The following is an 18,766-nucleotide window of genomic DNA, read 5'->3' on the forward strand; positions in this document are numbered from 1 at the left end:
CTAAAAGGCAACCAACGGAATGGGAAAAGATATTTGCAAATGACACATCGGACAAAGGGCTAGTATCCAAAATCTATAAAGAGCTCACCAAACTCCACACCCGAAAAACAAATAACCCAGTGAAGAAATGGGCAGAAAACATGAATAGACACTTCTCTAAAGAAGACATCCGGATGGCCAACAGGCACATGAAAAGATGCTCAACGTCGCTCCTTATCAGGGAAATACAAATCAAAACCACACTCAGATATCACCTCACGCCAGTCAGAGTGGCCAAAATGAACAAATCAGGAGACTATAGATGCTGGAGAGGTTGTGGAGAAACGGGAACCCTCTTGCACTGTTGGTGGGAATGCAAATTGGTGCAGCCGCTCTGGAAAGCAGTGTGGAGGTTCCTCAGAAAATTAAAAATAGACCTACCCTATGACCCAGCAATAGCACTGCTAGTAATTTACCCAAGGGATACCGGAGTACTGATGCATAGGGGCACTTGTACCCCAATGTTTATAGCAGCACTCTCAACAATAGCCAAATTATGCAAAGAGCCTAAATGTCCATCAACTGATGAATGGATAAAGAAATTGTGGTTTATATACACAATGGAGTACTGCATGGCAATGAGAAAGAACGAAATATGTCCCTTAGTAGCAATGTGGATGGAACTGGAGAGTGTGATGCTAAGTGAAATAAGCCATACAGAGAAAGACAGATACCATATGTTTTCACTCTTATGTGGATCCTGAGAAGCTTAACAGAAACCCATGGAGGAGGGAAAGGAAAAAAAAAAAAAAAAGAGGTTAGAGTGGGAGAGAGCCAAAGCATAAGAGACTCTTAAAAACTGAGAACAAACTGAGGGTTGATGGGGGGTGGGAGGGAGGGGATGGTGGGTGATGGGTATTGAGGAGGGCACCTTTTGGGATGAGCACTGGGTGTTGTATGGAAACCAATTTGACAATAAATTTCATATATTGAAAATAAAATAAAATAAAGTAAAAAAATATATAAAATTACTAGTAAATAAATAAATAAATAAATAAGAAATATGGTTTGGGCAGGGGTCTGCGCTGGTCTTCTTGGTGAAGGGCCTACCAAGCTGGAACTGAGGCAAGTTTTATTGAGAAGGTCAGTTGTTCCAGAGCACAAGAGTGTGGGACCTGGTTTAAGCAAGTTAGGCAGCCAGTGTAGGGCCAAGGTGCCGTCTGTAGTTGGCCCTGTGTTTGTACTGAGTGGCAAATGAGGACAATGTTGATAGCAAGCTCCTCTGTCCTCAGAGAGGCATTTTCCTGAACTCTGACTCTCATGGAGGTACTCCAGGAAGAGGGAGTAATCTCCCCCAGTGTGCCCCAAGCATTCTTCAAATCACTTTTCCCATGCCATCTGACCCTTGGTTGTTTGCCTGCCATCTCTCCAGAATTAGGGCAGTACACTCAGGTCTCTATCACAGCCAAGCACACAAACATTTAACCCTCCCCTCCAGTTGCAAGAACTCATGAAAATCAGCTCCTCTAATTTTCCCAGTCAATGGCTTTGGGGAAATGTTCTCCTTGTGCATTTCCCTGTGCTCTCCTCTCTCTCTTGCCTTTCTTCATGATCATGCTCCTTCCCCTCTGCAGCACCTGCCATCTAATTTTTTCTCACAAACCATGTCTCTGCACCTCTACCTTCCTCAATGTGGCTTCTTCTCTGCCTTTAGTTGTGGAGTTTGTCAGTCTTCAGGTTGATTTCTGGGGTATTTATGATGATTTGATAGTTATCTAGCTGTGTTTGAGGGATGAGATGAGCCTAGAGTCCTCCTATTCTAGCGCCATCTTAGCTCCTCCATGATAACACCCTTAGTTGCACATATGTCTATTTCCCTATAATGTTCTGCAGGCCATAAGTACTTTTAGTGTTTGTTTTTTTCACTTAATATTTTAATTTTAACTTTTTAAATTATTTTTTAAAGTTTATTTATTTTTTGTAGAGAGAGAGATAGGGAGGGAAAAACAGAGAGAGAAGGAGAAAGAGAATCCCAAACAGGTTCTGCACTGTCAACTCAGAGCCTGACGGGGGTCTCTATCTCACAAACCTTGCGATCATGATCTGAGCTGAAATCAAGAGTCAGATGCTTAACCAACTGAGCCACCCAGGTGCCCCATTACTTAATATTATTTTATTTTATTTTTTATTTTATTTTTAATTTTTTTAACATTTATTTATTTTTGAGACAGAGAGAGACAGAGCATGAATGGGGGAGGGGCAGAGAGAGGGGGAGACACAGAATCAGAAGCAGGCTCCAGGCTCTGAGCCATCAGCCCAGAGCCCGATGCGGGGCTCGAACTCACGGACCGCGAGATTGTGACCTGAGCTGAAGTCGGACGCTTAACCGACTGAGCCACCCAGGCGCCCCACTTAATATTATTTTAAATGCATGTATATTTTTTAACCTGCCCCAAATCCTTGTCAGTTCATGTGTAATATTTACTGGTTAAGTGCTTATAAAAATTGGTTTGCTTTTCTTTGTGCTGGGTCCGAGTATTTGCTATTAAGAAGCATGTTTTTGTTCTGAATGTTTTTCCTATTTTGGGGAGGGGTTAATTCCCTTGGGCCTATTCCCCAATGTGGATCAACTGGATCAATAAGTATAAACTATGTCTTATGTATGATTTTGCATCCACATTTTCCAGAATTCTTTATGGCTATGTAGATAGAATTAGCCTGGTGTACACTGCTACCAGCAATGTGTAAGTGCATCCATGTCATAAACTCCTGCCAGACCATTTCATAAATAATTATGTATATTTATTTTGTACTGACTGACCTGGAAACCAGAGACATAGAGGCAGGGAGGCAAGTTGGAATACTGCTACCATAGTCAAGGTCTAAGTAAAAAAGACCTGAGTTTTGGTAATTACAAAACTAACAGATTCAAATTCATTATAAAACATTGACTAAGTGCCTATTATGTGCCAGGCCTGTACTAAATATATTAGTGCTTAATTTTTTTAAGTTTATTTACTTTGAGACAAAAAGAGAGAGGAGCAAGAACACATGCATATGAGTGGGGGACAGGCAGAGAGAGAATCCCAAGCAGGCTCCGCACTGTCAGTGCATAGCTGAACTGTGAGATCATAACCTGAGCCGAAATCGAGAGTCAGATGCTTAACTGACTGAGCCACCCCAGCACCCTAGTACCTAATTAATTTTTTTTATCTCTGTACGTTAAAGTATTATTGGTCTTCATTATATAGATGAGGAAACTAAGAATTATCAAATTGATATAACATACCCTAGGTCACACAAATAGAAGTTCTAGAGCTGGGTTTCAAACATAGAGTTTCTGAAGGATTAAGCTGCTGAAAGAATGAAAAGCAAAACAAAACAAAAACAAACAAACAAACAAAACAAAACCAAAATCAACCAACCAAAAAAAAAAAAAAAACAATAGAAAGAAAGGAAAACAAATGCATAGTTGTTAGTGACCAAAAGTAAGTGGGGACCAAGGGAGGTAGCCAAGATAACTCCAATATTGGGTGCCTGTTCGTGAATAGTGTTCCAGTTGGCTAACCACTCAAGTTCTTGGTGGTGTTCTCTTTCAGGAGACTCTGACAGTTTCAGCAAAGTGCGGTCTCTAGGAGAAAAGCCAACCATTGTCCGCCCTCCAGTGAGGCCTCCAGATCCTCCGTGCCGGGCAGCTACTCCCCAAAAGCCAGAACCAAAGCCAGATATTGTGGTTAGCAATGCAGGGAGAATCTCATCGTCTGTGTAAGTAGAGTTGTTCCTCATCCTTGACCTAAAGCTCATGTTAGGCCATCAGGAGTTCTTTCAGGATCACCATTATGATTATGAAGAGTATACAGTCTACAACCCCAAGGCTTCATTCACTTAATAGTCTAGGGAAATGTCACAGACAAGTCCTGTTTGGCGTGTTGCACTCATCACTCAAGGCTGACAGATTTCACTAAAACTGCCCTGATCTCTGTAGGGTGATAAGATTACCTTCTGTTTTCATGTTCCCTCTGGAAATTTTTTGTATTTTCTTGTTATTGCTACTGGTTTTTAAAGTATTTTAATTAACAGATTTATTTATTGTACTTGTGCCTTTAGGCTTTTTTTTAAATATCAAGGGTATGATTTTTTAAAATATTCCAAAATGGGGGCGCCTGGGTGGCTTAGTTGGCTGGGCGCCCGACTTAGGCTCAGGTTGTGATCTCGCAGTTTGTGAGTTCAAGCCCCATGTCAGGCTCTGTGCTGACAGCTCAGAGCCGAGAGCCTGCTTCGGATTCTGTGTCTTCCTCTCTCTATGCCCCTCCCCTGCTCATGCTCTGTCTCTCTCTGTCTCAAAAGTAAATAAAACATTTTTTAAAAATCTTCCAAAATGTCTCAGATTCTCCAGAGAACCTCTTGCAAAGTAGGAACTGAGCTGATTTCTAGCAGTTTTTCCTGAGGTGGGACTGGAAGCCAAGGAACCAGGCATAGAGTGGCTAAGGTAGGAGCATAGCAGCTCTCACAGATCAGCCTTTCATGGCCACAGTTAGCCTGACTGGTCTCTCTTCAGCCAGTGCTTGGGATCCCTCTCATATACTGCCTCCTGGTATTCCTTTTTCTCATGTCTCTTGTTTTCCATAATTGTAAAATGGGGGAAATAAGAAAAACAAAGACTCTACCATGTTAATTAAGTAGCTAAGTGTATTTACAAAAATGGCAAAAATTTATACTTTGAAACCAAGGACTTGTTTCACTTGTTTCTCACAAGAATAGCCTGAACCAACAACATACTCAGACCATTCTGAACCAAGGGAAAGCAAAGGGCATTAAGCATAGCCTTGCAGTAGCTTATGGTCTCTGAGTCATTTCACATTCTGATGCTTGGGTTTCTTCTCAGACCCAGGTCCTTTGAAAGCTAAGGCAGACCCTCCAATTGGTGCCCATCTGGTTTATAGTTTTTGTGTTGCTCATTGTCTATTGGTTCTCATAAGTATTCCAGAGAAACTCATGGGACTTGATTGACTTCTGTTTGCAGGGTGGCTTCCAGGACCAGGTTCTTTGAAACAGCTTCCCGAAAAACAGGAAGGTAAGACATATAAGTGACAGAAGAACCAAGTTACTTTTTATTTAATGGATCATGAGCATTTCATTTCCTCTCTTACATTTTGTTTTTCTGTTTCTCTGTAGCTGTCTCTGTCTTTCTGTCCCTTTCTCTCTCCTAGTTCTCTCTGTCTCCTCATCTCTCACCCTGTACATTTGTCTTTGTCTATATACATGTGTGTTTCTCTTTGTTACTTTATTTGTCTCTCTCACACTTTCCTTCTCTCTGTCTTTGTCATTCTCAGTCTTTTTCTCTCTTTGTGTTTTTCTACTTATATCTCTGTTTCTGTCTTTGTCTCTCTGTCTCCTATCTGTATATTTCACTCTTTTTCTGTCTTTCTCCATGTCTCTTTTTCTTTGCCTATTTCTGTATCTGTTGTGCCATTGAGTCTCTGGCACTGTTTTCCATTTCTTCTTACTCCTCCTTCTCCTCCACCTCCTCCTCTTCTTTTCTTCTCTTTTCTTTTCTTTCTCTCTCTCTCTCTCTCTCTCAGACACAGATATACAAACAGTACTCACATACTAAGTAACACTACAAAAAATATTACACTCAACGTAAGTCTTATTTTTTTTGTTAGTTTACTTATTTAGACTCTATTATATTCTAAAAGAGCAACTGATAGGAATACACATAATGGAGCACTCTAACATAAGCAGCCTTAGAATAAGCAAACATTAGGTGGTATGATATAAATCACCTGGAAAAAATTGAGGGAACAAAAAACAAATAGATTTGCCTTCAACTCCAGACCCACTAAAACAGAATCTCCAGGAGTGGGGCCTGAGTATATGTTTTTCTCTTCTCTTCTCTTCTCTTCTCTTCTCTTCTCTTCTCTTCTCTTTCTTCTCTTCTCTTCCTTTCCTTTCCTTTCCTTTCCTTTTATTTCCTCTTTCTTTCTTTCTTTTCCTTCCTTCCTTCCAGTTTGTTTTTAAAACTTCTAAGGTATTGATACAGATTGTCCAGAGTCTGGCATCTGAGACCCTTTAGGCTATAACATCTAGAGAAATGGCTGCATAGCCTTTAGGGACTTTTTTGTGAGCTTGCTCCATGTTGCTTATCAGAGAGTTTGAAATTGTGATTCCTGATGGGTGATAAGAGTATAGCTTTTCTAGGCGGTCAGTTAAAAGAACAATGTGCCTTTACCAGCACTGGAGCTGGGGTATGCTTAACACTATCTAGTCAACGCTGTGAGACCTAACTCACCAGGACATGACCCTGCACAGCAAGTCACCCTAGTTCTGCTTGGCAGTCAGCCATTAGACCAGGCCAAATTCTCCTTTGACAATAATTTACCATTTATTCTACCATAACAGATAAAAATGATGTTACAGTCCCAGATTTATCTTCCAATACAATAAAATTATTACCTAGGATGTTTTTAAGACAGGCTTAGTCAAATGTCCCTCTTGAAAAAAAAATAAGAGAGAGAGACAGAGACAGAGAGACTCTTAATATAGCACCTGCCTGTGAGCAGGATCACATCCTATTTCCTTGGTGATTCTTCCTCCCTCCCTAAAATAAGCCATATGAGAAATAACTACCAAGGAAATGTAATGAAGTAAACTAGAATTAACAGAATGAAATGGGTACATCTAAAGGAAAGCTTTTTTTTACAGGGTACTTGCATGATTCAATGGGTTAGGCATCCAACTTTGGCTCAGGTTGAGCATCCAACTTTGGCTCAGGTCATTATCTCAAGGTTCTTGGGTTCAAGCGCCACTTTGAGCTCTGTGCTGACAGCTCAGAGCCTGGAGTCTGCTTTGGATTCTGTGTCTCCCTCTCTCTCTGCCCCCTTTCCACTCACACTCTGCCTCTCTCACTCTCAAAAATAAACATTAAAACATTTTTTAAAAGGAAAACTTTTTTAGAGGAAGTGATATCTAAGTTAGAGCTTAAAAGATGAGTAGAAATACACCAAAACATATAAAGAATTCATTGGTAGCCTTGGACAGGGAACTGAGACAATTAGAGAGAATTTGTAAGAGGCATGAACAAAGTCCAATAGAATCTTGAAGGCAGGCCAGCTTCTAAAAGGAAATTATAGCCAAACTGATGTTGAGAGTATGGAAACATTGTCTGAGCTACTGTCACTACTGGCTGAGCTATGTCAGCTATGTCAGCTACTGCTCAGGGAATTCCTGGACCAACTTACAACATGAGAGGGCTGTAGCCAAACCAGGCATTTCAAGCTAGAGAACAACTCTACTTATCCTATGTTTAGGCTTCTGGAACCTAGATTTAATTCTGTACTTTACCTCCAGATTCCATCTTGGCAGAGGTGTGGGCAACACCGAAATGGATCCACCTATCCTCCAGTGTGTCATGAGCCATAGAGACATATTCTGTATCCACAGGTTCCTCCCATTTAGTATCCACGTAGAAAAAACAACACTTCTGTCTAGGCTCCCACCTTGTAACCCCCACTTGTATTAGTACATCTACATCAGTACCATCTATAGACATTGTTGAAAAGCTCTTCTCTCATCTCTGATGGAAATAATCATCTGTTTATCCTTTGTTTATCCTCCTTTTTGCTTCCCATTTGTACCCCTGACTGTAGCCTGACATTTGAATTACCTCACTTCCTCATTCATCTCCTTTCCATAACCAATAAAAAATTAAATCTCAAATGACAGTGAGAAGTGGTTCATCAAGAAGAGAAGGGAGGGGAAGATAGTTCAGCAAGGCAGACAGCTTATGCAAGACAAGTTCAGTAAGTCATTAGTGTTCCACTTTGGCTAAAATGTGGGGGTGAGAAGAGGGAAACTTACTTGGAGGTGAGGCCAGAAAGATACTTTGGGGCCAGATTTTAAAGACCTTATATGACATACAAAGGGTTTTGGTCTTTATACTATACTCTATGATGAGTCATGGAACTTTTAAACATGACAATGCATAGTCTGAGATGACTGAATTGTAAAAAAATCATTCTAGCAGTACTGAGAAAGATAGATGGGAGAGTAAAGACTGGAGATAGAGAGACTAATTAGGATGATAATCATCATGGCAACAGTTAATGAGGCCTTAACCTATGACATTGCCAATACAATGGAATAAAATGGACAGTTTTGAAATAGACACAATGAGACCTTGCTGATTTTTCAAACATGGAGCATTGGAGAAGGATTAAGAGGGGGTAAAAGTCTATTCTAGAAAATTAAGTGTATGATAACAATAATTAGTCATGGAGGAACAACTTTTGTAGGAAAGTGTTGCTCCCCTCAATTTTGGACACAGTGATTTTAAGACCCTGTGGAATATCCAGAAATAAATATCCAGTGGGGGTTGAGAGGAAGATAGGAGCGGAGTAGGAGGACCTGCGGCTCACCCATCCCACAAACACAACTAGATAACTAAAAATCATCCTAAATGCCCCCAGAAATAGACAGGAAGACTGACAGAAAAAACTCTACAAATAAAGGTAGGAAATAGTCCACACTGAAGAAGGTAGGAAGTGTGGAGAGGGCGTTTAGGGGAGAAATGGATCGCTGGTATGTGCAGGGGAGGGATCAGTGCTCACAGAGAAGGGAAAGAGATAGAGGATCACAGAAGAATGCACAAGGAGAACATTTCCCCAGGGTTGTTGGCTTGGAAAATGAAAATGGCTGAATTTTTTGAGTTCTTGCAACAAGTGGGGCTTAAAGCATGTAGTTTTAAGGGAGAGTGGACTTTGCTGTGATAGAGGCTGGGGGCACTGCTCCTATAAAGAAGGCAGTATACACCCCCAAGTCTGATAGTGTGGAAACAGCTATCTGAAAAACACCTGGGACATACGGGGGAAGATTATCTGCTCCTCTCAGAGTGCTTCCCTCAGAGTCAGTGTGCGTGGAGGCACCTCTCCAAGGACAAGGGAGATAGCTGGTGCCATTTCTCCCATTCACACCCCTCAGCATAAACACAGAGCCACCTGCAATAAGCACCATAGCACCAACACTAGCTTCCTAGCCTGCTTACACCAGGTCCCTCACCCCTATGCTCTGGAGGTACTGCCCTTCTAGGTCAAGCTTGTATCAGGCACAGCATGGTGAGGCCCTTCCCTAGAAGACCGCCAGAAACCCCTGTCCACATTGCATCTCCTGACCAGAGCATTCTGCAGGGCTTCATTTCTATTGGAAGTAGCATCATGTCTCATTTCACGAGCACACCTAGTTAAACCTCACCACATTAAGACCAGGGACCAAACACTGTCCAAGGTAGGCAAGGAAAATGTCTGCATGGGACTGGCCTGAAGGATGGAGCACCTAAAACACAACAGAAAACATGCAGCACACACAAGAGACACTTTGTAAAGCTCCAGGCCATGGACAGCGTGGGGCGAAGGGAGGGAGGGGTTCATGTTCACTTCTGGAGCAAGAGCTCACTGCTGCTCTGGCTTTCAGTCATACTTTCCCTACTAAAAAAAGACACCTGCAGATCTCAGGGAGGCGGGACTTGGTATAAGCAGCTCACCCTCTGCTGTGTGGGCTATGCCACTAGCTGATGTCCCTCATTGCTCATATGATGGATGTAAAATGGTGTTAGCCCACTCTCTTTCCCAGCGAGGTGACTTTGCTTCCACCTCTGTTCAGGAAGCCCTCACAGAAGAGTGAACAATCTCCCCTCTTGTGTCACAGGCTTCCATCAGATCCCTACCTTCACCCTGTTTACTGGCCTTCTGTCCACCCAGCAGTGCAGTGCTGCTGTGTTTTATCTCAGGCGCATGGCTGGGTTTCAAAACTGCAAATTTTAGGGACTTGGTGTGGCAGGGACCCACACTGATTCTCTAGGAGGGACTCACTGCTCTCTGCTGGTACCAGTTTGTCCCAGAAAAATAGTCACATGATCACGCAGGGGCTTGGATTTTATGGTAAAGTTTAACAAAAAGCCCTCATCCAGGTTAGCTGCCCTCAGAAGCCTTTATGTTAATGAATGGGACAGCTCAATGGTGCCCACTGGCTCTTTTGTCCCTTGAGAGGCAGTGCCACCTCTTCCAAATGCAGTCCAAGAAGAGGAACTTCCTCTCTCAGTCTAACCCAGGAGATCCTCAGAGAACACTGACTACTTTCTGGCTTTTGGCCTCCTTCTCCACAGGAGCAACACTATACCCACCAGGCTTGACCCTGGTGATGGTGCAGACTTCTAAAACTTCAGACTATCAGCTTGGCTGCTTGTAAAGACTGGCTATAATCAGCTCCTCTTGTATTCCCAAGTCACTGGTTTTGGGGAAGTGTTTTTCTTCTGCAACCCCCTTGCATACTGCTTTATCTTTCATTTTGCCTCTCTCTCTCTTTCCCTTTGTCTATCTCTCCTCTCTCTGTGGTCAGGGCTCCCTCCTCTCTGCAGAACCCACGATTCTTTTCTAGCCCCCAAATCACATCTCCAAACTTCCTACCTTCCATAATATTGCCTCTTTTCTCCATCTAGTTGTGTAGTTTGTTCTCTCAGGCCTCAGATGGATTTCCTGGGTGTTCAGAATGATTTGATAATTACCTATCTATGTTCAAGGGATGAGGCAAGCATAAGATCCTCATACTACTCTGCCATCTTAACTCCTCCTATCAATTAATAAAATTGATAAGCCTCTAGCCAGGCTTACCAAAAAGAAAAGAGAAAAGACACAAATAAAATCACAAATGATAGAGGAGAAATAACAACCAACACCACAGAAATACAAACACTTAGAATATTATGAAAAACTATATGCCAACAAATTGGATAAACTGGAAGAAATGGATAAATTCCTAGAAACATAAATTACCAAAAATGAAACAGGAAGAAATAGAAAACTTGAACATACTGATAATCAGCAAAGACATTGAATCAGTAATCAAAAATCTCTCAGCAAACAAAAGTCCAGGGCCAGATGGCTTCATGGGGAAATTCTACCAAACATTAAAGAAAGAATTAATACCTATTTTTCCACAAGCTGTTGCAAAAAATAGAAAAAGAAGGAAAACCTAGGAAGTCATTCTATAGGGCCACAACATTACCTGGATACCAAAACCAGAATAAGACTCCACTAAAAGAGAAGTACAGGCCACTATCCTTGATGAAGATGGATGCAGAAATTCTCAATAAAATGCTAGCAAACCAAATCTAACAGTACATTAAAAGAATCATTCACCACAATCAAGTAGGATTCATTCCTGGGCTTCAAAGGTAGCTCAATATTCACAATTCAATCAATACTGTATACCACATTATTAAAAGAAATAAGAAGAACTATATGATTTTTTCAATAGATGCAGGGAAAGCATTTCACAATGTATATCATTCACTAAAAACCCTCAACAAAAGTTGGGTTACAGGGAACATATCTCAACATAATAAAAGCCATACAAGAAACCCACAGCTAATATCATCCTCTATGGGGAAAAACTGAGAGCTTTTCCTCTGTGGTCAAGAATTAGGGATTCCACTCTCACCGTTATTTAACATAGTACTGGAAGTTCTACCCACAGCAAGCACACAGCAAAAAGAAATAAAAGGCAACAAAATCATCAAAGAAGCCAAACTTCCACTCTTTGCAGATGACATGATACTCTGTATAGAAAACTCAAAAGACTGATACACAAATTCAATATAGATGCAGGATACAAATTCAACATACAGAAATCTGTTGAATTTATATGCACCAATAATGAAGCAGCTGAGAGAGAAATCAAGGAATCAATCCCATTTACAATTTCACCAAAAACCATACGATACATAGGAATAAACTTAACCAAAGAGGTAAACAGTCTGTACTCTGAAACTATAAAACACTGATGAAAGAAATTGAGGACACAAAGAAATGGAAAAACATTCCATGTCCATCGATTGGAGGAACAAGTATTGTGAAAATGTCTATATTACCCAAAGCAATCTACACACTTAATGCAATTCCTATCTAAATACCACCAGCATTTTTCAGAGAGCCAGAACAAACAGTCCTAAAATTTGCATGGAACCACAAAAGACCCTGAACGGCCAAAGCAACCTTGAAAAAGAAAAGTAAATCTGCTAGTATCACAATTCTGGAGCTTAAGTTATATTACAAATCTGTAGTGATTAAGATAGTATGGTATTGGCACAAAAATAGACACATAGATCAATGGATCAGGGATCAGAATAGAAACCTCAGAAATGAACCCACAACTATATGGTCAATAAAACAGGAAAGAATTTCCAATGTGAAAAAGACAGTCTCTTCAACAATCAGTGTTGGGGAAACTGGACAGCAACATGCAAAATAGTGAAACTAGACCACTTTCTTACATCATACACAAAAATAAATTCAAATTGGATCAAAGACCTAAATGTGAGAGAGGAAACCATTAAAATCCTAGAGGAGAACACAGGGAGTAACCCCTTTGGCATCAGCCATAGCAACTTCTGACTAGATATGTCTCCTGAGGCAAGAGAAATAAAAAATAAACTATTGGGACTTCATCAAAATAAAAACCTACACAGTGAAGGAAACAATAAACAAAACTAAAAGGCTGAAAGAGAGCCTACTGAATGGGAGAAGATATTTGCAGATATCATATCTGATAAAAATTAGTATCCAAAATATATTTTAAAAAAACTTATGAAACTCAACACCCAAAAAATGAACAATACATTTAAAAAAGTGGGTAGAAGATAGGAATAGACACTTTTCCAAAGAAGACATACATATGGTCAACATATGCATAAAAATATGCTCAATATCACTCAACATCAAATGGAAATCAAAACTACAGTGAGATATCACCTTACACATGTCTGAATGAATCAACAACACCAGAAACAACAGGTGTTGATGAAGATGTGGAGAAAGGGGAACCCTCATGCAATTTTGGTGGGAATGCAAACTGGTACAGCCACTCTGGAAAACAGTATGTAGGTTCATCAAATGGTAAGAATAGAACTACCCTATGATCCAGCAATTGCACTACTAGGTATTTGTCCAAAGGATACAAAAATACTGATTCGAAGCGGCACATGCACTCCAATGTTTATAGCCGCATTATCAACAATAGCCAAATTATGGAAAGAGCCCTAATGTCCTTCAACTGATGAATAAATAGATAATGAAGAGATGGTATATATAGAATGGCATATTACTCAGCTATATAAAGGAATTAAATCTTGGCATTTACAACAACATAGATGGAGCTGGAGAGTATTACGATAAGAGAAATAAGTCAGAGAAACGCAACTACCATATGATTTCACTAATATGTGGAATTTAAGAAAACAAGCAAAGGGGGGAAATTGGAGATAGAGAGACAAATGAAGAAACAGACTTAATTATAGACAACAAACTGGTGGTTACCAGAAGAGAAGGGGGTAGGGGATGTTGTAAATACATTGTGGGGATTAAGGAAACACTTGTGATGAGCACCAGGTGTTTTATGGAAATGTTGAATTACTGTATTGTACACCTGAAATTATTATTATACTGTGTGTTAGCTAACTGGAATTTAAATAAAAAATAAAAAAAAGAAATGTCCAGTAGGTAACTGCAACTTAGACTAGTAGTTGAGGTTGAATCCACAGAGATTTAGGGGTAGAACTGTTGAATACAGCCACTGTGCAACTTCACGGGACATTTACATATACTACGATGTGAATAGTGGCCCCTTGGTGGGTTCTCAGTATTTGGTGGTGATTTAAACCATGAATGGGAGTAAGATCACTCAGGAAGTAGGTATAAATAGACTTAGGAAAGGTCAGAAAAACAATGTTATGGAAATAGCCCTATTGTCATTCTATCTATTGTCTGGGATGTTCTGGCAAAACTATATAGGCCTTCATTCTTTAGGATTGTCTCTTCCCTCCAGCTCTTCCCAGACAAGGCTAACTTAGTATGAATCTAAGCATATTAAGGGGCTGAGGAAAGTTGGTTTGGTCTTTAAGGCAAAGGGTGATTAATGTTTTGAATGGCATGTGCCATTCTCCCTTGTCCTTATCCCTATGAGAGATAATCACAGAATACAGGTTTTGGTCTTGGGCCAGTTTCTCTGGGCTCCCCTAGCCTCCCATTGCCTAAACACTAAAAGGATTATTCTGACACCTGAGAGATGTCTTTGTATTTAGGTTACTGGGCTTTCTAAAACTGCCGAGAGGCATCCCAACTTATAAGCATAGATCTAGATGCTTTGAAACATTTGGATGGATTACTTCCCATTTTTCAAATGGACTCTTTGACACTGGCCTGGAAGGGTCACCCATCCCCTTGCTTTGCCTTTCCAGTTCTGATTTCTAGAGACTTAGTGAAATATTTTTCCTCCTTTACCCACAGTTCTCAAGGAAGACTTCCTGGAGATGAGAGTTGAGGCCTCAGGTATGTATTCTTCACCCCTGATTACAAAACCTTATTAAATATAAGCCTTCTTTATGGAATTTGAGCTTTTGAGGACTTCAGTCTTGAGGGTCCACAGGGTAGGAGCTCCCTCCCTGTCTCAGTTCATGACCCTTACATTTACTGCCTTCTAATTCTGAGGTTCCCTGTGTTTTTAAGTCTCCTTCCTCTTTCCTTCCTTTCTACTCCAACCAAACTACAGCATGGTTTTACAAGTTGCCTTTGGATAAAGTTCATTAGAAATCCTAGACTGTGACATTGGGGCAAGTACATTTCATTCTCTTAGCCTCAATTTCCCAATCTGTACAATGAAAAGTTTGGAACTGTCTAACTCTGACATTCTTTCGGTCTATAAGAAAATCAGTAAGCTCTCTTTTGGTATTTTAGCAAGTACCATGAGTCCACTTCAGTATCATGTAGAGACTTCGCAGCTTTAGAACAAATCACTATTTAAGTCCTACCCCCAAAACCTTTATCCTTAGTCCTGTATATTTGTTTAATGCAAAATACTTCCACTTCCATTATGCAAAATACTTTCACTTCCATTATTTTATTTGATCCATATCAAATGCCAGAATAAGGAGAATAATATGTATTTTAACTCAGCCAATAAAGGAACTGAGGTTCACGGGCGCCTGGGTGGCTCAGTCAGTTAAGCATCTGACTCTTAATTTCAGCCCAGGTCATGATCTCATGATTTATGAGTTTGAGCCCCGCATCAGTCTCCTTACTGACAGTGCAGAACCTACTTGAGATTCTCTCTCTTATCCCTTCCCCTTCTCTCTTTCTCTCTCAAAATAAATAAATAAACTTTAAAAAAGGAACTGAGGTTCAGAGGGGATAAGTAACATGGTAAGGTCACAAGAGCCACAGAGATCACGGAATTTTTTTTTCTCTACCAAGGAGTTCTAATTGGCTATCAGGTTGCTGGCATGACATTAACCAATATAAACATAAATGAGCTCTGGGTATCTGAAGAAGAACTTTCCATTTGTCTCCTAGCCTTCTTTTTCTTCCTATCACTGCCAGTCCTAAGGGGTCCATGGGTTGATAAGCTTTTCCTTATCAGCTCTCATGGAGGTGAAGTCCCAGAAAATCAGTTCAGTTATTGTAGTACCATAAATGCAATGGCTACTCTAGGTGGGTAACCTCAGAGGTATCAGGCTTCATCTCCTGTGGACTTTTAGGGAATAAGGGTTGAGGTCAAATGGACACAGTTTCCATTCCTGATTACAGCACCATCTTAGGCCTGTCTCAAAGGATCTGAGTTGTAAGGGCCTTTTCCTAGCCAGCCTCTGTTGCTCAGAAGATTAGCTACCAATTATATGTTTAGCTACCCAACAAGAGAGGTGTCACTCCTCAGTGGCTGGTAAGTACTTGACCAGTTCTAGCTAATTACCTACTCTCTTCTTTCCTTTTTAGGTTTTGAAATCCTTGGTCTCAGGGGATCCTCCACAGGTTCTGGAAGGGTCTTCTTCAAACCCTTGTGTGTTGAGTCATTTTGTGCTGAGGAGAGCAGCTCCTTCCTGGCCTTGCACCTTCAGGCTCTAGGATGCTATAAAATAAGGGGCACATGTCTTAGACACAGGTTTATTTCTCCTATGTATTCTGTCTTCATTCCCTCTGAAGATCTATGTTGAGCTACTATATGACTGTGAATGGCTGAACACCCTCAAGCCAGACTGCAGAAACCAAGCTATCTCCTGACCTGAGTTGAAGAGGAGCTTAGTTTTCAGCTCTTCTCTGAATTTCCTGCCTCCTCAGAAGACCATGGAACTCTGAAAGATTTTGGACTAAAGACTGATCTCAGAGGTCTTACCCTAAAGTAGAAGCTACTTGAGTTGGGGGTCATTGCCCATTGTAGAAGAGTAGGAATGTTTGCTAAACATTGGAGAATATTAACATGTCTCTTACTAAGGATAAGGAGGCTGGTACTAGGTTGGAGTTCTGGCACTGCAGTATATTACCAAGAACCTGTCTGCTCCTATTGGGCCAGACAGCATGAGTGATGCCAACCACAACCTCTTCATGTGGACTCGAAAAGTGGCCTTCCTGTTTTTACATATAGCCACATAGGACAAATCTACAAAGAATATTTTGCATGTTGAAGCCTAGGTTTGTTTGAGTTATTTTTCCTTTTTTTTTTTTTCCTGACAGCTTCATTTCCAAACAATTAAGAAAGATACAGGGGTGCCTGGGTGGCTCAGTCGGTTGAGCATCCGACTTCAGCTCAGGTCACGATCTCGCAGTCCGTGAGTTCGAGCCCCGCGTCAGGCTCTGGGCTGATGGCTCAGAGCCTGGAGCCTGCTTCCGATTCTGTGTCTCCCTCTCTCTCTGCCCCTCCCCCGTTCATGCTCTGTTTCTCTCTGTCTCAAAAATAAATAAATGTTAAAAAAAAAAAAAAAAGAAACAAAAGCTGAAAAACAGTTCTTTTAAAAATGCAGGCTGTATTTGTCCTGCACGAGTTCCATTACTGGGTCAAATACTGGGAAAAATTGTTAAGATGGATTGAGTCCAGGCAGCTGGCACTGTTGCTTCATGTTTGCCTTATGCAGATAAGCAAGCTCTTTTATCTCCTCCAAGAAACAACTCCTATCCCAGTGTCCGTGGATTCAGAAACTCCACGAAGCTTCTGAAATGGTATGCAGAACTCCATGACAATGTGCCTTTTCTGGGGAGGTGGTCCATAGCATTCTACTGAATTTCAGATGGACCTGTGACCCAATAAAGGTTAAGAACCACAGCACTTGAGATAAAAGATTCTATTTACAACCCATAAAGTATATGATTGGAAGAGCCTTCCAAAATTATTTACTCTAACTGCCTAATTTACCTTTGGAGAAACTGAAACAATGCAAGTTATTAGCCAGGCCTAAACAAGATCCTAGGTCCCTGGGTTCCCGTGCAAGTTTCTTTCCATTTTACAACACTTGTCTAATAAGAGGCTTTATGAGGTGGCTTTAGTGGTCATCATTTTGAGTGTTTGGTTTTTACCCTCTTTACTGAATCTCACATATTTTTCATCAAGTGGAAAACTTTAATAAGACATAAGCTCCTGGTGTTCCATTTGCCATCTCAGTCATTGGAAAAGTACTAAAACACAGCTGGTTTATTGAGTAGTCAAAAATCTGAGTAGACATCTCTGAGTCTTGTTTGTTGATGGGAGGCTGCTGGAGAAAGTGTCATTGCTTGTGTTCCCATGCAGGTGTCTAGACCATAGCCTGTCTTTAGAGTCTGTATATTTATAATGTGAACAAGTGTGACAGAAAGGATTTTCCTACTTGGACCCTTCTAGAAAGACCCTGACTATGGAACTGAGAGAGAAGCATAGACATGGGTGGAAAGAGGGGAAGGAGAGAAGGAAGGAGAGGGAGATGGATGAAGGGGAGGAAAGAGAAACACACATTCTCAAACTGACTCTGAGATGCCTTTGAAACAGTGTTACTGAAAGGTGATAGTCACTTTCAAGACTGAACTCAACATGGTTTATTGGTGAATTAGTAACATGTAGGCTAAACACACTGAGAGCCCTTGTGGAAGTTATTGAGTGGAAACTTGATGCCATTCCCAATAAAGACATGCCCAAGTAGCCACATAAAACTCTCTCAGCTCTACCCAGTCTCAAAGACCAAGTTAATAAGAACCAGTAGCAAGAAAGCCAAGTAGCCATCATTCTACCTGCTACTCACCTCCAAAGGAATTTTCTGTGAGACTACTGGCCTCACCCAGGAAGTGCTTGTTGAGCACTGGTCTCAGAGCTGTGGCGTCTTTGCTCTGCCCCCATTAGATGAATGATTAAAGCAAGCGAGTGTGTAGATTTTGGCCACATATTGAAAGATTATTGAGAATCAGAGAAAGCCACTGCAGTCTCAGTTGAATAGGTGTCCTAAAAATGTGACCATGAGATTGCTGTGTGTTTTCTGGGACATATATAGATCAAGACCCTGAGCTAGAAAGTTGGGACCACCAGTATGGCTGGATGTCAGGAAAAAGTAACTGGATAGTTCTGCCCCTGACCTAGTCTATACCCAAAGAATGCCCCCAAATGAACCTCAGAGCCTCCTCGTTTGCACTCTGATTTAAAGAGCAAAAACTTTTGTGGTGAGGCACATCATCATGGAATGAGACTGGCTTGGCTCAGGCTTAATGGATGAATAGTCATTCAGAAGAGGCTATTGGAATGGGATGATAATTGAAGAGTGACAACTATAGGAAATTACCTACATACCTTGGCCAGAAGGTTAGATAAACTGTCAATGGATGAACTGTAAATCTTGAACTGACAGTAATAACATTTATTAAGCACCTACTAAGTTCTAAGTGCTTTATATACATAATCTCCTTTGTCCTTACAACAATCATGCAGAGATGCTATTCTCCTCATTTTACAG

The 18,766-nt window shown here is 40.9% G+C and overlaps 1 protein-coding gene across 8 annotated transcripts in view; it reads left to right on the top strand.

Annotated features, from left to right (window-relative positions):
• The window catches only part of OPHN1 (oligophrenin 1), a 600,363-nt gene extending 583,807 nt beyond the window's left edge, over positions 1 to 16,556 (top strand). For 5 of the 8 annotated variants that reach the window (XM_081793552.1, XM_081793555.1, XM_081793554.1 and 2 more), the window contains 3 exons: positions 5,003 to 5,053; positions 14,316 to 14,357; positions 15,798 to 16,556. In XM_081793552.1, the coding sequence (XP_081649678.1) occupies positions 5,003 to 5,053; positions 14,316 to 14,357; positions 15,798 to 16,015 (311 nt within the window). In that variant the 3' untranslated portion in view covers positions 16,016 to 16,556. Of the gene's footprint in view, positions 1 to 3,578; positions 3,745 to 4,366; positions 4,469 to 5,002; positions 5,054 to 14,315; positions 14,358 to 15,797 lie in introns of those variants that run through there. The other 3 variants (XM_081793556.1, XM_081793557.1, XR_014136815.1) reach the window with 2 other exon arrangements.
• Positions 16,557 to 18,766: the final 2,210 nt, after the last annotated feature.

The sequence above is a fragment of the Panthera onca genome, chromosome X (assembly GCF_046562875.1).
Source record: "Panthera onca isolate mPanOnc1 chromosome X, mPanOnc1 haplotype 2, whole genome shotgun sequence".
Taxonomy (NCBI): domain Eukaryota; kingdom Metazoa; phylum Chordata; class Mammalia; order Carnivora; family Felidae; genus Panthera; species Panthera onca.